The sequence below is a fragment of the Delphinapterus leucas genome, chromosome 3, assembly GCF_059928025.1.
Source record: "Delphinapterus leucas isolate spDelLeu-1000000601 "Yukka" chromosome 3, BTC_Dleu_Yukka2, whole genome shotgun sequence".
NCBI lineage: Eukaryota > Metazoa > Chordata > Mammalia > Artiodactyla > Monodontidae > Delphinapterus > Delphinapterus leucas.
Window position 1 is genome coordinate 44,159,781 of NC_143131.1, and position 22,272 is coordinate 44,182,052.

General features: G+C 36.5%; 1 protein-coding gene across 3 annotated transcripts in view; it reads left to right on the forward strand.

Moving 5' to 3' along the window:
* The window catches only part of MTREX (Mtr4 exosome RNA helicase), a 139,230-nt gene that overhangs the window by 89,181 nt on the left and 27,777 nt on the right, over positions 1-22,272 (forward strand). For all 3 annotated transcript variants that reach the window (XM_022597483.3, XM_089908855.1, XM_089908854.1), the window contains 4 exons: positions 8,880-9,008; positions 15,156-15,266; positions 16,637-16,825; positions 21,110-21,273. In XM_022597483.3, the coding sequence (XP_022453191.1) occupies positions 8,880-9,008; positions 15,156-15,266; positions 16,637-16,825; positions 21,110-21,273 (593 nt within the window). The remainder of the gene's footprint in view (positions 1-8,879; positions 9,009-15,155; positions 15,267-16,636; positions 16,826-21,109; positions 21,274-22,272) is intronic.

Below are 22,272 nucleotides of genomic sequence, written 5' to 3' on the forward strand. Positions count from 1 at the left end.
AATCTAGGTCAGGATACTAATTCAAAGATTTTTGTTGTCAGTTGGGTTTGCTAGAGAGAGAGGCATCAACTTAAAAATTTGCACAACCTAAAAGCTGAGAATTATGTTTTATTTGGTGGACTTACTGAGAAGCCAGTATATTTGAGGAAAAGTCATAAAATTATAAAATCACATCAGTTCATTTAGTCCCATGTAATTAATTCCTGTTGATCTGGATGAAGTCATCAGGTTTTCTATTAAAGTTTTGTAATTTCTTACCTAGTTCAGGGGTATGACCTAAAAGTTATAAGGAACAATATTTACCAAAGATTACTTTTATGAATCTTCATTTTTTAAAAGCATCAGAGTAAAACAGTGATTGTCTATAAATGACAAGACTTAAAATAGCATGTTTAAAGATCTGATTACAATGCAGTTGACAAGAAACTTGGGTGTTTCTGTGACACACAACATTTTAAGATAATTATGAGTTATGACTAATAACATTATACCAGGGCATATCAGAATTTTAGGAATTAAATTTTGGAATATCTACACTAATGACATTTACTTATACAGTATAACCTTAGAAGATTTATCTCCAGTAAATGGCAATGCTCCTCAAGTAATTTAACATACCAAATAAGCCTAATTAGTTTAACATTCCTTTCTGAGATGTCTCAGAATTTCTTTGAAGCATCCTATAGTTAGCTGGAGGTCAAAAGAACTTAAGTTAGAATTTTATGTTTGGGAAGTTTGTCAAAAATATCAAAAAGTTTCAAAACACTTGGTAAAATCACTGTGAAACAATACTTGTTCACCTAACCAGAGTGATAAAAGATTTCACAAACAAATACAGATCACTTAAAGGCAAAGAAACTCATACAATCTGTTATCAAAAGCAGTACTCCAAGAAAACTTTGTTCTCTTAACAGAGAGGAACCAGTCTTGCACCAGCCTACTTTTGATAACAAAATCCATTTATATAATCAAATTTAATCTAATCCCAGCCTGACCATTTAATCTAATCCCAGCCTGACAAAACTCCTTCTCAGGGTTCCTTTTACAAACCTTCCACAATTTTCTGTACTCTTATTAGTTTGTCCCTTATTTTTTCATCTAGAAACAACTGGCTCTAGGACAAAACATTCTTTCCCCTTAACAAAATATATTTTCATTCCTCATGCCTTCTTTTGCATACATTTCATTTTCCTTACATACGGAAATGTTTCCCTTATTATCTTTAGTAACTTTAACTACATATTACAATTTTAACCCTTAAAAACCTTAATATTTAGAAAAAACCAACAAGCAGCAAGTAATTGTGAACTTTTTGTCATACCAGCATTTCCTGGTTGGAATATTCCATAACCTAGAAACATCCATCTTCTCATAGCATAATTTCTTCCCTCAATGTGGTTTAAGATGTGTCTAATAAATCCAAATTAGTTCCCTTTTGTAAAGAGACAGAGGTAGGTAAATTTAGACCTGTTTAGCAACTAATGTTCCAGTGTTTTATCTTATTTGAAATAACCTGGATATTCAGTGCATTCCCATCATTTAACTTAACTTAGCAAAACTCAAGTTACCAAAAATCTGGAAAAACTATTTTAGAGAGACATACGCAAAGCATAATTATTCCTAAAAGAGTTCACCTGAAAACTCTTATCTCATTTACCTTTATTTTGTAACTTATGAAAATCATACGAAGTTAAATTTTTTCTTGCTGACAAACTATATAACAGAAATAACATGAATTTATTGATCTTCGGTAAGCCTAGGTACAATAAAAGTCAAACATGTGTATTGATACTTCCTAGATCATGTGAACCTGAAATTCATTCTGGCCAGTTTCTTTTTTTATATATATAAACTTATTTATTTTTATTTTTGGCTGTGTCGGGTCTTCATTTGTGTGCGAGGGCTTTCTCTAGTTGCGGCAAGCGGGGGCCTCTCTTCATCGCATTGCGCGGGCCTCTCACTGTCGCGGCCTCTTGTTGCGGAGCACAGGCTCCAGGCGCGCAGGCTCAGTAGTTGTGGCTCACGGGCCCAGTTGCTCCGCGGCATGTGGGATCTTCCCAGACGGCTCGAACCCATGTCCCCAGCATTGGCAGGCAGGTTCTCAACCACTGTGCCACCAGGGAAGCCCCCAGTTTCTTTTATATTTAGAAATATTTAGTTTATAAGCACTTACTTTTAAGTCAATTAAGTAGAACTCTTTTATAAGTTTAATTTTGGTAATGTTTTCCAGAGGTAGAGACATCTCATATATATAATGTACACACATACATATAAACAGACAAAGTCAGAGATCTCACAGCTTCACTTTAAACGTTAGTTAAGAATCAGGTATTAAAATATAAACTTACTAGTTTATAAATAACAGTTGGAATAAGTTAAATTTGCTGAGATGAGTAGGGCTTCACTATTTGTGGAAAAGACTTTTAAGATTTGTATTTGTCCTTGATAAACTGTTAAGGAGGCTATGAATTAGATTTTGGGTGAGGGAGCCTTTCCAGAGACTTGAGCTTAAAAAGTCCTACCTCCCCCACCCCGTGGCCTTTTTCTTCTAGGTTTCAGGTTTTACCAGACTGAGCTAATTTGACTCACTTTCAAGTCACTATGGGCTGTATTTATATTTCTAATTCGTAGAGATTTACAAGACAAAGACAGTTGCTTTTAATTCTCTGAAGAACTGGTCTTCTGCCAAAATGATATTAAAGATTGATTTGCCCAACTATATTTTCTTTAATTTGCTTTTTTTTTAAATATCAGAAGATTTCCAACCAAACTGAAAATTGAGTTCTGTGTTCTAGAACTTTAGGGTTCAATTTATCTTGCTTTCAAAGGCTTGCATAAGGCATTTAACAAAGACCCCCTTTCTGATTGCATAGGTTAGACCCAGAGCAAAATCTTTATTCTTCTTATTAGCCCCTGAATATTAGCTCCCAGTCTTGTACCATATTGAGGAAAGAAGATGAATATTTTCTAGAGTTTATGGAATATTCCAATTAGGAAATGCTGATATGACAAACAGTTCACAATTTTACTTGCTGCTTGTTGGTTTTCACTAGAGTTTAAGGTATTTAAGTGTTCCTTTTACTGTGTGGGTTCAGGTAACCCTACTGGTTTCTGTTAGTATGTTTAATTAATATTGTCTGAAGGGCAGATTTATATGCCCTGTCCAGGCAGGGGAAGCATTCTGCAATGAAACATGTCTATCTCACAATATAATTAGGCAAAAGAGATGTAACCATCTTATATAAGATCTATTTAAATATATCAAATTTTATAAACTTTATCTCAGTTCTGTCAACTTTTGTACCTTTAACTTCAGTTTGTATTAGGACACTATCAACATACCTTCGTCTTATAAGGAGTCCAGAAACTTTTTTTTTTATCCCAACCATTTAATCTGTTTTTATATAAAAGGCTTTGGGATTCCCAATGAGATGTTGAGGCAAAGGACTCAGGGCCCTTTGTTGATTTTCTTAAAGTTGATTAATTGGCCCAAGCAATTGTTGGTCAGTTATCTCAGTGCAATTTTTTCAGACTTTTTTTTACCCCAGACTCGTTTGGAGCCCTTTAATGTTGGGGACCAATAGGGGGATCCCTTTGACCCATCCAATCTTAGGTAGTGTTGTATCAGAACCTTTTGTTTTAATCCCATTGACATCCATTTTATTTATTCTATTTTAAAATAACCATGTAAAATTTTCTTTATCCATTTGGGACGATGCCCTTTATAATTTCTACCTTTTTTTTGAAGAAGTCTCTAGACTTTCTCTTCAGTTTTTTTCTTACTTCCCTGTTAATCAACCTAATTAACATGAATTATCCTAGTGTGTTTATTAGCATCTGTAAGACCCATGAAGGGAAAGCAGAGTGCATAAATAAAGCTTCCCAAGCCATGTTTTCTTTTCGTTTGTTTGGGTTAAATTAAAGAAGTTCTCCGTTTAATCATTCTATCTTTTTCTACCTTCTGATTTGATTTTTTCATAGGTACCAATAGAACTGTTTATAATGAAAGCTCTAAAAATTTACCAGTTTAGAAGTTTCTCAAATTTAAAAGATCCATCATCTGGCCATTAACGAGATATATCTTAATAGGGACTCAAACCAATAAAATGCAAGAGGCATGCCCAGAAGACAGTGTGAAGGAAGCCACTTAAACAAAATCCAGAAAATTTACTCCCCAAAATAGTAAAAGACCTTTGTTGTACAGGCTGATACAAGGAAGGTTAAGACGGCAGAAAGCCCCCTGAAAGTTGGCACAGTCAGACAGAAGATTGCTCAGAATCCCAGTTTGTTCAGTGGGCTGCGAAATGTACACCATATGTGTACTTTATGGATGGCAGAGACCAAGTTCTCAAAACACACACACACACACACACACAAAATGCTGAAGAAGATTGGGTAGAACATTTACCTCTCAAAGACACGGAAAGTTAAATGCAAGTTCCCACTAAAACGGCTTTTTCTTTATGGTCAGAATTCTGAAAGTATGTTTTATCAAGCTGGATTTCTCTAACTTAACTGCATATGCAATAAAAGAGCCCCCATCTTAGTCATTTTCAGGGCAAGATTTCCTTTAATCCCCAATTAAAGTACTTGTAAATGTAAGTTTTGTATGTACATAAACCTGGTAATTTGTCACTCCTTTTGTTTTGAAAGTTTTATTCCCTGTTCTGAGGTCAGTTTGTTGAGATAAAGTAGCTAGTGACAATCCTGTGGTGGGCCAGGGTGCTGTTTGTGAGCTTAACTCCTCTAGGTTTTACCCTGGAGCTGTTTTAGCTCTCTTACGTGTCTCAGTTTTTCCCTTCAGTATCCTGAGACCACTGTGGGTGCTCAGATCATGGAGTGACCAACTCTTATGCATATCCCCTGCAGAGCAAATTTTTAATCAAAGTGAGTGGGTTTCCCTGTAGGGGCAGCTGCATATTATGAGGGCTTGCCTCCACCACTCCCACGAGCGTCTTAGTTGCCGGAAAAAGCCGTTGTCACCTGGGCGGAGATGTTCCTTTTTTGGAGCAGAAAGCTCTCATGAGATACCTCACTTTTATTACAATAAACTGTTAAAGTAGCCAATTCAAGGAAAAACGACAAGCCAGTCTTCTACCTAATTTACGCACTCCAACCTTACTCAGTGTCTTTCAGCTGAGCAAAGTCTTCCCAGTGTCTTTCAACTGAGGTTAACCTGCTCAGTGTCTAAACTGAGCAAAAATCTCCCCAGTATCTTTCAACTGAGGGTAAACCAGGTACCTCTTCTTAAAACAAAGTTTCAAAGATAACTTGCTCCTCCAAAGAAGAGACTTAGGAGATTCGAGAACCAGGAGAGAGACTCACCCAAATTTGTCTGGACTCTCCGAGGAGGCAGACAGGCCCAAGTGGCCTCAGCTGGTACCAAGTCTCCAGATCCTCATAGAGTTCAGGCAAAGGACAGAAGTCTACTCTGGGTCACTTTGTTAGTCGCCCAAATGGTCGACTGAAAAAAATTGCACAACCTAAAAGTTGAGAATTATGTTTTATTCGGCAGACTTTCTGAGACCTTAAGCCCGGGAAACAGCCTCTCAGATAGCTTTGAGGGACTGTTTTGAAGAGGTAAGGGAGGAGCCAGGATATATAGGATTTTTTGCAGACAAACAAAAACTAGGTAGTCAGAACATCAAGAGATTACAGTTAATTAAAGAAAACCAGACACCTCAAGTTAATGAGTTTAACACTTTTATGTGTATCGGAAGATGTAAGCGTCTGGGCTTATTGAAATTGTTCCTTTGATATGCACCTTAACTGCCCTGTTTTTCTCCATCCTGTATCCCCTCAGGATGCACCATCAGGGGTGGCTTCAGTGGCTGATGGCTGTAGCATTCTTTGGCAGGTGACATGACATTCTTTGTCCACAGAGGGAAAGTACATACTGATGAAGAAAATATTGTGAAGCATTTTAAGGAGATACAAATGCATTGTCAATATTTATTTTGTATTTGTTTCTTTACATTTTATAATCTTGAGATTATCAAAATTATATTTCTTTTATGTGAAGGTTGATATTGTTGACCCACCTTTACCAAAGTACAGAACTAGAAAAAGTTTGCTGAGAAAAGTTTTATCATTTTAGGAAATAAATTTAACAGCAAGTTTTCATTTAATGCCACAATAAAGAATGCTTTCAAAAGAGTTTCCATAGTAACACTTGAAATACCTCTGTAATGTTGTAAATGGTTTTGGTAGTTCTACAAAGATAATTATGTATGAGATGATAGGGAGAATATTAAGTTTATAAATAAAATCTACAGAATTGGAATTAAACCCAATAACAGAGTTCTAGATTGTCTAGACACATTAAAGATTCTTCATAAATCTTAGGTTATTTTTGTCCAAATACTCATATGTCCTATAACACCTTGTAGTTAATTTATTCATCATATTGTGAAATGCATCTTACTTGGAGGGGTTTTTTCCCCTCTGGAAAGCTAAATATTTTAATCACTGATTCTCCTTATGGTTCTTGGCCCCTTGGAAGAGTTAACAGTTGGTCATAACTATTTACCTCATTTTAAAACTCATTTTGTATTAACTAAGATATATATATATATATATATATATATATATGCATGTGTGTGTGTGTACACACACACATAATCTTTGCAGATACAAGTCTAATTGAAAATACTGTCTTTGAATCTGTATCAAGCTGAAAAATGTTTTAAAACTTCTTTAAAAATAACCATATTTGGGCTTCCCTGGTGGTGCAGTGGTTGAGAGTCTGCCTGCCGATGCAAGGGACACGGGTTCATGCCCTGGTCCGGGAAGATCCCACATGCCGCGGAGCGGCTGGGCCCATGAGCCATGGCCGCTGAGCCTGCGCGTCCGGAGCGTGTGCTCCGCAACGGGAGAGGCCACAACAGTAAGAGGCCCGCGTACCGCAAAAAACAAAAACAAACAAAAAAAAATTTTGAATAAAAATATGTGCCGAGAAAAAACTAGTTTTCTTTTTGAATTGGAAAATGGAGCTTTTGCTTTCTTTGAGGAAATTTGTACTCAGAAGTTTAAGATAATTATGATTGTATTTTTGGTTTGTTTTGGAAATATATTTTACTATTCTGAGGCAAATGGATAGTTTTATTACAGAAATAGATTGTAGGAATGGATTCATGGTCATTTCTTGACAGTTTTTCACTTTTGCACAGGAACTGTGCAGGGTGAGTGGGAGGAGAACAAGTCATCACTTCTTGCCATGTTTCCCTCTCAATCAAAATAACTCTCCCTTAAGGGGCACCTGCCTACATTGTTGGTGGAATGTAAATTGGTGCAGCCACTATGGAAAACAGTATGGAGGTTCCTCAGAAAACTAGAGTTGCCTGCCATATGATCCAGCAATCCCACTCCTGGGCATATATCCAAACAAAATTATAACTAAAAAAGATACATGCACCCCTATGTTCATAGCAGCACTATTCACAATAGTCAATACATGGAAACCTAAATATCCATTGACAGATAAATGAATAAAGATGTGGTATATATATTGATACAATGGAATGCTGCTCAGTCATTAAAAACAAAAACAAAACAGTGAACAAAATAATGCCATTTGCAACAACATGAATGGAACTAGAGATTACCATACTAAGTGAAGGAAGTCAGAAAGAGAAAGATACCATATGGTATCACTTATATGTGGAATCTAAAATATGACACAAGTGAACCTATCTGCGAAACAGAAACAGACTCACAGACATAGAGAACAGACTTATAGTCTGACTTGTGGTCTGGGGAGGGATGGAATAGGAGTTTGGAGTTAGCAGATGCAAACTACTATATATGGAATGGATAAACAACAAGGTCCTACTCTATAGCACAGGGAACTATATTCAATATCTTGTGATAAGCCATAATGGAAAAGAATATAAAAAAGTATATATATGTATAACTGAATCACTTTGCTGTGCAGCAGAAATTAACACAACATTGTAAATTAACTATACTTCAGTTTTTTAAAAAAACTTGTCCCTTTATCTAATTTTATGCAAAAGAGATTATTCAAATATTGAATTAAAAAGCAAAGAGGAATTCTTTACTGAAGAAAAAAGTCTTCTATTACTGTTCGAAAAATGTTGCTCTCAAACATAAATTGTCATAGTGCAGAAAATGTGATTAGTGTTAGGTCTTTGAGAATCATGTTTTTATTAGAGAATATAAAAGACTAAAAGACTTTTAATGAAATGATGTGAAATCACAGAGTAGAGGTGCCAGTATACTAAGCAATAAAATAATCTGCTCTGAATATATTTTTCATCTTACTTAATTAAGGTTATTTGAAGATAACATACTCATTTTCTGATACTGATAATTCCTTTGGTTTCTTTTTCTAATTCTGGCATAACATGAAATAAAATTATAAACCGATCATTAGAAACTTAAAATGGCATATCAGTTGACAGTGATCATAACATTTAAATTTGTAAGTGTCAAGTAATTTCTGTGTTTTTTCATCCAGTGGAGCATGTTGAAGGATGAAAAGAGACAGGCTTCATTTCATGAAATTAACATTTCTTGTGCATTACGTAAGTCATAGTGCTAAATACTGAGAACATAGTTCCTGTACACATGGAACTTAAAATTTGTGTGCCAGGGGCTTCCCTGGTGGCGCAGTGGTTGGGAGTCCACCTGCTGATGCAGGGGACACGGGTTCGTGTCCCGGTCCGGGAAGATCCCATATGCTGCGGAGCGGCTGGGCCCATGAGCCATCGCCACTGAGCCTGCGCCTCCGGAGCCTGTGCTCCGCAACAGGAGAGGCCACAATAGTGAGAGGCCCGCGTACCACAAAAAAAAAAAAAAAAAAATTGTGTGCCAGTTTTTAAGAATTAATAAACTTCTTTTATCCTGTTTTTTTCTAGCCTAATTCTGGTGAACTGGATCCTTTATATGTAGTGGAAGTACTTCTGCGCTGTAGCAAAGAGAGCTTGAAAAATTCAGCTACTGAGGCTGCAAAACCAGCTAAGTCTGATGAGAAAGGAGAGATGCAGGTTTGTACTTTATTTTTCATTTTCAGATTTCAGATATTTTGTACATTATTTATAATCACTAGCTTTCCTATATGTGATTATAATGAACATACTGTCATGATTTCCTAATTGGAAGTTTTCAAGGTATGTGAAAGCCATCTAACACCAGTAGGATGATTAATCTCATCAAATTATGGCAAGGTAATTAGTGACAAAGTGAAAGATAAAGAGAATTTAATCATTTAAATTTTCACATGAAGCTGGAATTTACCTGAGCTAAAAAAGATGTTTTATCATTATTTTACGATTGTATCATTTTACACTTTATTCCATCCATATTGTTTATTACATTTCTGTGAAAATAATGATTGAAAATAATGAGCCAGTGTTTTGATAGGAAACTTAGGTAGAACTTTTTCATTAATTTACATGTGCTTTTAATTAAATGCAAAACATTCAGCTTGCCACATGAGATACACATATTACTTAAATGGCTCCTATTTTATTTCATTTTAAAATAATTAATATCGAATAATTGTAGGTAAGCCTTACTGTGGAGAGTCCAAGTATCTATTTGAAGAGTAATATCATACTGAAATTTTTTTTTAAACACTGCTTTAAGTATATGTGGTATTGGCTAGGTCTTTTAGGAAATGTCATTGTTAATGATACTTGTCATAACAGGCTTTGGTTTGTGGGAAAGTTGAAGTTGGAATAGCAAATATGTGGCATGCATCGCAACATTCTCCTTCTCTCATGGCAGATATTAATAATAAGTTATGGGCCCCTTTTTTCCCGTATACAGGGAAAAAGAGCAGTCAACAGAAACTGTCACTGAGGAAGTCCAGCTACTGCACTTAATAGAGTTTAAATCAGCTATTTTTAAATATGTTCAAAGTGTATTTAAAATTTTTTAAATCTGATTTTAATTTGTAACAGTACACTTTTTTTGTTTGTTTTTCTTTTTGTTGTTGTTGTTTTGCGGTACGCGGGCCTCTCACTGTTGTGGCCTCTCCCGTTGCGGAGCACAGGCTCCGGATGCGCAGGCTCATTGGCCATGGCTCACAGGCCCAGCCGCCCCGCGGCATGTGGGATCTTCCCGGACCGGGGCACGAACCCTTGTCTCCCGCATCGGCAGGCGGACTCCCAACCACCGTGCCACCAGAGAAGCCCAGCCTCTTACTATTTTTAACAGATGCCCCTAGGGAAAAGGTTGTTTGCACTGGGCAAGCCCTGGGTCAGGTCAAATAATGACCTCCTTGTGAATGAATAGAGTCTTGTAGGGGACCACCAAACAGGTGAAATACTGACAGTTCTCTGGGAATGGCCTTTTGAAGTCATTTCAACCCTGTTCTGTCCCTTCCGGTGGCTGCCAGACTGATACTCAGTGATTGCAGGCTCTTGGTTTTCAAGACTACTGTGGAGCTGAGTGGGAGAGGGAGTAAAGTAAGTTAAAACACCGCAAAGCATCCAATTCTTTGGTTTGGGTTTTTTTTAAATTAAACCCTCCTTGGATTGGTGCAAGCCTTTGTTTAATTTCCAGAGTTCTGAAGAAGTTGATTTTGACAATTGCCAGTATTCCCAATGCTTCTATGGGGAAGAGGATTTTTGGAGGTCTTTGCCTCCACAATCTTCACTGGCATTCTTCTGGATAAACTTAGAGAAAGCATCTATTACATTCAATAGATTATTACATTAGTCAGCTTTTAAATTAGATCAAGACACAAATTTAATTTTTGTAAATCTAAAATTTAATAAAAATCACATTGGTTTGAATAACTTTGTCTGCCTTGACTTGATTAAAATTCAGTTGGTTCAAAAAACATCATTCTGATTTAGATGAAAAATTCAAAAATCATGTTGTGTTTTAGCTAACAGTCTTAATTGAAGAGATGACATTGGTCGAAATTTACTTAGAGTGTATTGACTTAAAGAATGTATTGACTTAAAATGTACTGACTTCTGATATTATTTACCTTATCATTTGCTTATCTTAAAAGGGGAAATTGATTTATGACAAACTTGCAAAGAAAAAGGTCTAAGAATAAAAATACTCCTTACTGTTGGTATTCTCACGCTTTTCTAATAACTGCCCTCGTGATTATTTGGATTTATATAGACCGATGTTGCATCATGATGAGCCTGAATTCTAAGTTCTTTTATGAAGGTTATTAGGTTTAGAAAGTTGAATCAACTGCACAATGCAAATATTATAGCATGTTTTTAAATCCTTGTGAGTGTAAGATTTATAATTTCATGGCAACTATTCATTTGTTTTTTAAACATTTAAGTTCTTATTTACAGAACTTAAGTCTTAGGATCTCCCTTTCTTGTACTTAAGGAGACATTTGTAGGAGGGCCTTTATAGTTTCTTTCCTGTCATTAGTGTGAGACTTAGTTGACCATTTCTCGGATGGAACTTATTATAGGAAGCAGCATTAGAAATTGGGTAGTTTCTGTCTTCCTTCTGAATCAGGTCTTCACAGATAGTGCTTATTCTGTTTTCAAGGAAATACTTCTGCATAATGCAACTTGTGCATAATTCAGCTGCAAGTACATAAAGCATACACTTCTTCTCTAAAGTCAAGTGAATTATTTTTAATTTTTCTGCCATTTTGGATTGTGTACATATACCTCAGTACAGAAAAATAGTGTATTTCTCCCTCTGGGTGTTGGCTACCTGGTACATCATTGACAGTTTTTCACGTCCTGAGTCTTCTCTTTCCAGCCAGCCCATGTATCTAGGATTTGTATAGATCACAAATTGGCGGCTCAAAATCCAATTCAGTCCACATAATATCTTCTTTAAAAGTGAATTTGACAGTTTGAGAATAAAAATAATGATAGTAAAAGATTATGATCAAGTGAAAATAAAATAAGAACCCACAAGCTTATATACTCAGAATAGATACTGTAGAAGGAATGGAGATGTTAGAAGAGTCAACGTTAGACAACTACCATAAGTAATTTTTGACTCAGGCAAGAATAATCCATGGACGTTAAAACTAGTGAGTTGAAAGTTTAATGAAGGACTTCTTTGATGGCGCAGTAGTTAAGAATCCACCTGCCATTGCAGGGACATGGGTTTGAGCCCTGGTCTGGGAAGATCCCACATGCTGTGGAGCAACTAAGCCCATGCGCCACAACTACTGAGCCTGCGAGCCACAACTACTGAGCCCACGAACTACTGAAGCCTGCATACCTAGAGCCCATGCTCTACAACAAGAGAAGCCACCACAATGAGAAGCCCATGCGCCACAAGAGAAAGCTCACACGCAGCAACGAAGACCCAATGCGGCCATTAATTAATTAATTAATTTTAAAAATGTTAAAAAAAAAAGTTTAATGAAGAATGGGATACTTACAAAGTCTATAAAGAATCTCCCTATAAATTTCTTATAAATTTTAAAAATAAATTTATTTATTTATTTATATTATTTTTGGCTGCGTAGGGTCTTTGGTGCTGTGCGTGTGGGTTTCTCTAGTTGTGATGAGCCGGGGCTACTCTTTGTTGTGGTGTGCGGGCTTCTCATTGTCATGGCTTCTCTTGTTGCGGAGCATGGGCTCTAGGCGCACAGGCTTCAGTAGTTGTGGCACGTGGGCTCAGTAGTTGTGGCTTTCGGGCTCTAGAGCTCAGGCTCAGTAGTTGTGGCACATGGGCTTAGTTGCTCTGCAGCACATGGGATCTTCCCAGGCCAGGGCTCGAACCCGTGTCCCTTGCATTGGCAGGCAGATTCTTTTTTTTTTCTTTTTGCGGTACGCGGGCCTCTCACTGTTGTGGCCTCTCCCGTTGCGGAGCACAGGCTCCAGACGCGCAGGCTCAGCGGCCATGGCTCACGGGCCCAGCCACTCCATGGCATATGGGATCTTCCCGGACCGGGGTATGAACCCATATCTCCTGCATCGGCAGGCGGACTCCCAACCACTGCGCCACCAGGGAAGCCCCAGTTTCTTATAAATTTATCTCCCTATAAATTTATTGTGAAAGGGAAAGTAGTAACTTATAGTAGAAAATGTTAGCAGATGTTACTTTAATCAAGTAATCAAAGTTACTATCACCAATCCAGTAATGTTGACCAATGGACTGAGACCAACAAAGAAAAAAATCACTTGTGCCAAAAATGCATAACCTGAGTCTGATGATTCTTCATGATTACACAAACCTAAACTGAGAATCGTTCTACAAAATAACTGGCCTGTAGTATTCAAAAATGTCAATGTCCTGAGAGTCACAGAAGAACTGAGGAACTGTTCCAGATTAAAGAACAAAGAAATATTACAGCTAGGTGCAATGCATGATCCTAGTTTTGCTCCATAGAGTGGTGGGGGAGAAGGGAGGGCAAAAGACATTATTGGGAAAGTAGATGAAATTTTAATACGGACTGTCGATTAGATAATATCAGTGTATCTACATTAATTTCCCTCTTTTAATACTTGTACTGTGGTTGTATGGGTGTGTATGTTTGTGTATATGTATATACGTAAATATATAAAGAGGATGTTGTAGCACATGGGGCAAAATACAAATAATTGGTGAATCTGAATAAAGGTATATGGGAGCTTTTTATCCTATTCTTGCAATTTTTCTGTAAATTTGAAATTATATGAAATGTTAATACCATAAAAGAACAAAAAAAGGTAGAGAGTATTCTAGATTAAAGAAGATTAAGAGACCTGACAACTAAATGTAGTAAATGATCCTTGGCTGGATCCTGAATCCAAAAGTAGTAGTAGTAGTATCCTGGCTCCAAACGTAATAGTAGTAGTGGTGGTGGTGGTGGTAGTCGTAGTAGTAGTGGTAGTAGTCTATAAAGGACATTAATGGATCAGTTGGGGAGATTTTAATATGGACTATGTATTAGATGATGTATTATTGTTAAATTTCTGTGATCTCATAATATTGTGGCTATGCAGGAGAAGGTGCTTGTTCTTAAAAGATACACGTTTAATTGGGTCCCATTGGTTTATTTTTGCTTTTATTTCTTTTGTCTTGGGAGACTGATCTAAAAAAAACATTGCTACAATTTATGTCAGAATGTTTTGCCTATGTTCTCTTCTAGGAGTTTTATGGTGTCATGTCTTATATTCAAGTCTTTAAACCATTTTGAGTTTATTGTTGTATATGGTGTAAGGAGTGTTGTTATTTCATTGATTTAATTGCAGTCATCCAGCTTTCCCAACACCACTTGCTGAAGAAACTGTCTTTTCTCTATTGTATATTCTTACCTCCTTTGACATAAATTAATTGACCATAGGTATGTTGGTTTATTTCTGGGCTCTCTGTTCTGTTCCATTGTTTATCCTCATTTTTTAAATGGGGAAACTGAAGCTTAAAACTGTAGGTGACTTGATCAAGGTCACACAACTAACTGAAGACTGAATTCAAACCCAGGCAGTCTTGACTCCAGAACCCACATTCAGCCACTATACCATTTTGTTTAGTAAAACACAGTGAATATATTTGTTATCAGCAAGTGAATGACAGTTGTTTTTCCAGTGGTGATCAGTGTAAAGGTAAGGAGACCAATAAGCTGACAAAGTTGGATCTGTGAAAATGTTAACCTCTCCTCAGTTTATAGAGTCTGAATTTAAAGGGAGCAAATTTAAAGAAAGCAAATGGCATTTTTGATGGTGAGGGAAGGGTATTCTTGTCAGGAGAAAGCATGGAAGAAAGTTTGAAGATAGGTTTTCTTCAAGATTATGTCTAATGGAGTATACTGTTTTCTATGCTTGAAATACCTCTTTTCAGCTCTTCATTCTGGCCCATCCAGAGATTACATGAGTCTTGCGTGGCCAACTAAACCTAAATAGATCTAAATAGGAGTCTTTCCTTCCTCTGTAGTGCTATAGTACTTTTAGGTATTCAAAAAGTAGCAAGTACTGAGGGTGCAAAAATGAATAAAATATGGATACTGTGTTAAGGGAATCACTTATTTTTATGTACCATTTGTTTGCCTGTTACTTAAAGGTTTGAATTTGTTTTTACTTTTTAAATATAGTTTCTACTAAGATATAAGCTTCCACAATGATTACTATCTACTTCTTATACCTGTCACATACTGTAAATGCAGTTTCCTTTTAAGAATTCAAGCTAAATTTAAGAAATGGCAGAATTTGAACACGTTCAATTTTAGTTGTAATATATATATATAACTTTTCTGTTGGTAGGTTGTTCCAGTTTTGGTGCATCTCCTGTCCGCTATCAGCAGTGTTAGGCTTTACATTCCTAAAGACCTTCGACCACTGGACAATAGACAGAGTGTTTTAAAATCAATACAGGTATACACGTTAATTTTATAAATTAAATATAATTTTTATGTAAATATAAATAAGGTTTATAACAAGGCAACTGATTTGCTGTTAAATATATTGCTTTCTTTCAGAAAACCTATAAACACTACCAATAGTGGCAGTTATTTTTAACAAAGATAATGGCAGCAGATCTATATGTAGACTGTCCTCTCTTTGAATCTAGGAACAAAGTCAGGCTAAAGGAGGGCTCACAGAGGAAAACATGGCCACTATTTTGTGTTAAATATGTTTTGCTTTATTCGTTATGAATGAAAATAACTATAGAGTGTATTTTAAGGTTTTATGTGTAGGGCTTCCGTGTTGGCGCAGTGGTTGAGAGTCCACCTGCTGATGCAGGGGACACGGGTTCGTGCCCCGGTCCGGGAGGATCCCACATGCCGCGGAGCGGCTGGGCCCGTGAGCCATGGCCGCTGAGCCTGCGCGTCTGGAGCCTGTGCTCCGCAACGGGAGAGGCCGCAACAGTGAGAGGCCCATGTAACGCAAAAAAAAAAAAAGTTTTATTTATAAAATCATGTGCCAGGACTTTTAACTACTTTATAGTATAGTTAATACATGGATGAAATAGTCTTATTTTCAATAGGAAAAGTTAAGATTTTATAGAAAATTTTATTTTCCGGTAGGAAAATAAAAAGGCACTTCGTTAGTTGGTTAGTCAATAAATATTTGAAAAGGATTTACTATATAGTGAAGGCTATGTACTAAAATCTGAGAAAGCAGGATGCTTTCAGTGTACAGTAGGAATTTTTAAGCTGTGGTCCATGGGTGGGCTTCTTGAAATGAATAATTCTCTTGGCAGTTTTATAAAAAGTTTTTATGGGTAACTCCTCCCCCCTAACTTTTTTTTTATTTCTAACTGGCCAAATCCTATCTTACCTTTAAGCCCTATCCAAGACCCTGAAAGTCTCCCAGTGGGGTACCAGCCTATAGTGACCTATCTCTTCCCTGAACTCACATGTTCATTATATTTAATAGTCAAATCATGTTACAAAAAAATTTAGTGCTGGGAATCTGGACCCTTTGAAAGTTTATATCTTTCAGCTCAGTAGTGCCCTCCTTAGGAATCAGCCTCAAAGAAGTAATCAGAATATTGAAAACATTTACACTTTAGATGTTCAATACAGGATTATTTATAATGGCAAGAAGTTACAACCACTTAAATATACAGTGATGGGCTTTATCAATAAATTGTGCTGCATCCATAACTATTAAACTTTAAATATTAGAATTATTAATAAATTGTAATACATGTCTGTACATAGAAAAAACAAAAGGAAGTATTTAGTCTTAACTAATCTTGTGTGTAAGATGAAAAATGAATTTTAAATATTTTGTTTCAGGAAGTTCAGAAACGTTTTCCTGATGGTGTTCCCTTATTAGATCCTATTGATGACATGGGCATTCAAGATCAAGGACTGAAAAAAGTTATCCAGAAAGTAGAGGCTTTTGAGCATCGAATGTATTCTCATCCACTTCACAATGATCCAAATCTGGAAACTGTGTATACGCTTTGTGAAAAAAAAGCACAGGTATGGCAGAAACTCTTTTATCATAGAATTCTAAGCATTTCACTATATAAGTGAGTATATATTTTTCATTTTCTTTTCCTATTGGTTTCATCAGCTAAAACAGGAAAATGTCTAGCTATCTTTTAAGTAAACTATCAACTCTTACCAGTAAAAAAAAGTTGATCACTTTGAGATGTCATTCACATAACATAGCATTCACCCTTTTAATGCATAGAATTCAGTGGTTTTTAGTATATTCACAGATATCTGCAACTATAACCACTATCTAATTCTAGAACATTCTCATCACCCCAAAAAGAAACCACATACCAATTAGCAGTCACTCCCCGTTTCCCTACCCTCCAGCTGCTGGCAACTACAAATCTCCTTTCTGCCTCTATGGATTTGCCTATTCTGGAGATTTCATATTAAAAAAATCATACAATATGTGGCCTCTGTGTTTGCCTTCTTCCACTTAGCTAATATCTTCAGGATTCATCCATGATGTAGCAGAATTTGTATTTTATTCTTTTTTATGGCCGAAAAATATTCCATTGTATATATATATACCACATTCTGTTTAACCACTCATCAGTTGATGAATATTTGGAGTTTTTCCACTTTTTGGCTATTATGAATAATCCTGCTATGAACATTTATGTACACATTTTTGTGTGGACATATCTTTTCATTTCCCCTGGATGGAATTGGCGTAGAATTGCAGGTCAGTGAGTAACTCTGTGTTTAACTCTATGTTTAACTTTTTGAGAAACTGCCAAACTGTGTTCCCAAGTGGCTGCACCATTTTACATTCTCACCAGCAATATATTAAAGTTCCAGTTTCTCCACATCTTCACTAATACTTGTTTCGTCTGTATTTTTAATTATAGCCATCCTAGTGGTATGAAGTAGCAGTTCACCTTTTTAGGCTAACTAGCTATATTCTCTAACCAGTAAAAGCATTCTTACAGCCATTCTGAATAATGAATTTAGAAAAAGCTTTTTGAAATGAATACATTTCTTTCCACTATCCGCTTCTCTTCAACTAGAATCTTTTGTATATACAAATGTCGCTTCCTCCTTGAAGTTTATAACTCCTTGCTATTATGCTTTTTCAGCTTTTATCACATGCTACTTTTATCATGTTTGTCTTCCTGTCTCACAAACTAGATTTTAAGCTCCTTAGGCTCGGGTGTTTCATTTAAGCTTATTTGTACTCTTCCATATTTCCCATAATGATCTGTTTTTATAAAGTAGATGCCTAGTATTTATTGAATAAATAATATAAGTAGAAACTTCTTGGCTTTATAGAGTAATGTGTTCAGTTCATAGTTTTACAGCACTGCCCCTTTCTAGCTTTTTGTGAACTAGCATGATGTGGCCCTGTGCCATGTTGGGCACAGCAGGTGTGTTCTCAGTGAACATGTAGCACACCATGCTGTGGCCCACCATGAAGGTTTCTTCTCAAGATGAGGAAACTGAGACACAAGAAGCTTGAGTATACTCAGTTGTCATCCTGGCCTCATCTATCACTGGGACCATTGCAGCAGCTCCCTCCCTGCTTCCAGTTACTCCGTACCTGACCACCAGAATCATCCTTAACAGTTTCAACACAGGAACAGAAAGACTTGAGTTTGGTTGAGTGATGACTGGAAAGTATCCACAGAGAAGGTGGTTTGAAGCCACAGAGAAAGGCATTATCTGAGCCACTCAAATATAACAAAAAGGCCCTAGTGTCTGGTTGAAAGACAGGCTAAATAAACTTGTTATGAAGACTGCAATACATGGAAAAAATGCTTATGCAGGAACATTAAATTTAAAAAGTAGGACCTAAAATCGTTGTGGACTATGATTACAATTTAGCAAAAGTAAAAATGCACACCAGAAAAGACTGAAAGGAAAACCTTAAGTGGTTGTGTTTGGGCAGTGAGATTATAGTAGGTAATCCTACTCCCACCCGCCACCCATTGTCTGTAATGGGCTTGTATTACATTTCTTTTTTTTTTTTTTTTTTGCAGTACGTGGGCCTCTCACTGTTGTTGCTTCTCCCGTTGCGGAGCGCAGGCTCAGCGGCCATGGCTCATGGGCCCAGCCGCTCCACGGCATGTGGGATCTTCCCGGACCAGGGCACGAACCCGTGTCCCCTGCATCAGCAGGCGGACTCTCAACCACTGTGCCACCAGGGAAGCCCTTGTATTGCATTTCTTAATGAAAGAAAACTACAAAGAGTTAACAACTTAGGGGAAAAAAACAAGTCTTTTTTTTGTTAATGACCTCCTGACCTCCTAGTGACTGCAGGATAAATTTGACATTCCTTAGCCCTGCCTAGGAAGCCTTCAAAATCTGACCCCTCAACTGTCAACATTTTAAGTGCTCATACCCTCTGATTCAGCTTTCCAGTCCTCTCGGAATGAAACTACAAAGTGAGGCAGTACAAGGATGTTCTTGTAGCATTGTTTGAAAAAGCAAATGAATGTAAACAACCTCAGTGTTCATCAGTAGAAAATTAGATACATGAATTATGCATATCCACACAGTGGGTATCAACATGGCCATTTTTAAAAAATGAGGTAAATTTATATGTACTTTTTGGAAAAGAAGTCCTAATTGTATTGAGTGGAAAAGGAAGCTGACCTCACTTCTGTGGGAAAAGCCCCTGTACCTATGTATTTATTCATTTGCAGACATGGATATCTGTGTTCTTTTAAAGTATGTAGAAAAAGATATAGAACAGCATTATCCAGTAGAAATATAATACAAGCCACTTATGTAATTTTAAATTCTTTAGTAGCCACTTTAAAAAAATAGTGAAGGGCTTCCCTGGTGGCGCAGTGGTTGACAGTCCGCCTGACGATGCAGGGGACACGGGTTTGTGCCCTGGTCCGGGAAGATCCCACATGCCACAGAGCGGCTGGGCCCTTGAGCCATGGGCGCTGAGCCTGCACGTCCGGAGCCTGTGCTCCGCAACGGGAGAGGCCACAACAGTGAGAGGCCCGCATACTGCAAAAAAAAAAAAAAAAAAGGTGAAAAGAAACAGGTGAAATTAATTTTAATAAGATTTTTATTTAGCTCAATATGTCCAAAATACATTTCAACATGTAATCAATATAAAAATTACTATGATAAAAATCTTAAATAGTAGACTGTCTTCTACCAACCTTTAAGCTTTATATGCCTCTGGGTATTTAGCACAGTCTTCTATGCTAATATGGGCACATCTTCAATTAAAAAAATTTTAGAAGACAAATTTTTTTTTTCTGATAGGCCTGATAGATCATGCTAGGTAGTATAGAGTTGTCTAACATACAAAGCATTCCTTCTTATTCTCCTAGCATTATGACAATATATCTGTTCATAGCAATGTAAATAATTGCTAGGAGTTTAGATTCTAGAGTCTGATAGTCTGGGTTTGAATCCCATCTTTTATCACTCACTAGCTCTGTGATCTTGACCAGTGTCTTGATCTTGGTAATCTCTGTCTGCCTCAATTTTCTCATCTGTAAAATGCACATTTAATATTAGTTACCTACTTTATATGATTGCTGTAAGAATTAAATGAAATAATGTAAAGCACTTGAAGAAACAGGATTTATAGTTAGCTATCAATAAATATCAGTTACTGACCACCATCATTGCCTTCAACATTTCTACTCCTCAGTTGAAGCTTAATAAATCATCTTCAAAATTCCAAAGTCTTTGAATTTCTACTTCTCAATCCTTAAACTTTTCTGTCCATGTTTTTCTGAACTTCAAACCTCCACTTCAGGATCACAGTGTTTTCTTGCTCTTGTGCTGTCATCCTCTGTCACAGTCAAAAAGTATGTAATATTTTCTGATTAATAGAATTTTAAAACTCATCTACCCTATAGGATGACCTCAAAATAACATTTTCCTTTTAAGCATTCATCTCTGCCTATAGAATAAAGACCTCTTCTCTTTGCTAAATCCACTTCCAGCTTAGGCAGATTTGTTATACAATTTGAGGGCAAAGAGAAGGAACACTTTTCAGGGCATCATAAGGGAATAAGTAGTTGAGAGATAAGATTCATATACTCTCATCTTTCTTTCCTTATTCTCTGAGTTACCCCCTGATTCCCTAAGGATGAAAAGCTGGAGTTGATGTCATAGCTACCTCAGATACATCATTCCTCTTGTGTAATATCCTGGGACAGTAAGAAACTCCTGTGTTCTCTTCCACGTCCCCCGGCCCCCAATATAATATTTTTTGTTTCATTTCATGACTAAACATCATATCATTTTGTTTACCTTATTATTGAACTTCTTTTGTACTTTTATATGCCTTAGATTGCAATAGACATTAAATCCGCAAAGCGAGAACTAAAGAAAGCAAGAACTGTCCTACAAATGGATGAGCTCAAATGTCGCAAACGTGTTTTAAGGAGGTTGGGATTTGCTACGTCTTCTGATGTCATAGAGATGAAAGGACGAGTGGCTTGTGAAATAAGCAGGTAAAACCTGGTTGTTCTAGAAAACTGATTCTAAAATGGGATACTGTTTTTTAAATGAAGGCTATTAATCTTTTGGAAAAAGAGCTATATTAAAATTATAAAGTTGTACAATGCCTTCCATATTAAAATACAGGTTCTGATCATGAAGTTGAGAAATTAGAAAGGGAGAATAAAAATCTTTTGAATCCTTCTAATTAACACAGACACCATTAGTACTTTCATATGTTTCCTTTTTCTTTATTTTAATGCATTGTGGACTTTTTACATAATTGTAACCTTAGTTTATATATGGTTTTTGTATACTTTTAATTATTTTTACAATTATGAACATTTTCCCACCTTGAAACTTAATCTAATAATCATTATCCTTTTTTATGTAAAGTTTTGGTCTAACAGTAGGGTATTAGAGTATAGCATATTATAGGCCACAGCTTGAAATTGGATATAAACTTTTGTAAATTGGATATAAGCTGTTGTCTATTTTGGTAATCTTTTACCACATTACAAATGACCTTAAAACTAAATGACTTAAAACAGAAGTCATTTCATTCTCTCCGATTGTTTCTGTGGGTCCGAAATGCTGGAAGGGCTCTTTAAGTTGTTCTGGCTCAGGGTCCCACTTGACTGCCATCATCTTGAAGATACTTATTTTGCCATAGTCATGACCATTATTCTCGATGAGTCCATAAAAGACATCTTGAAACAGTTTCTATGTTCTCACCAAGGCCCTAATGGATGGGGCCAAAGAATTACAAGCCTTGTAGATGGTTTTGGATATTCCTGATGAAGACTTATTCATATTGTTCTTATTGATCATCTGGTTCAGATATGAATTCAGATATCGGCAGGGGCCAAGATTCTGTGGCAAACAGGACAGTTCTAGGCCCCCAAAAGGGGGCAGCGACTACCCAGCCCCAATTAATTATTACAGAATAATATGATATCAGAGTATTCAACTTAGAAAAGCCAAAAATCCAGATTTTTATTTTTTGGTGAAAT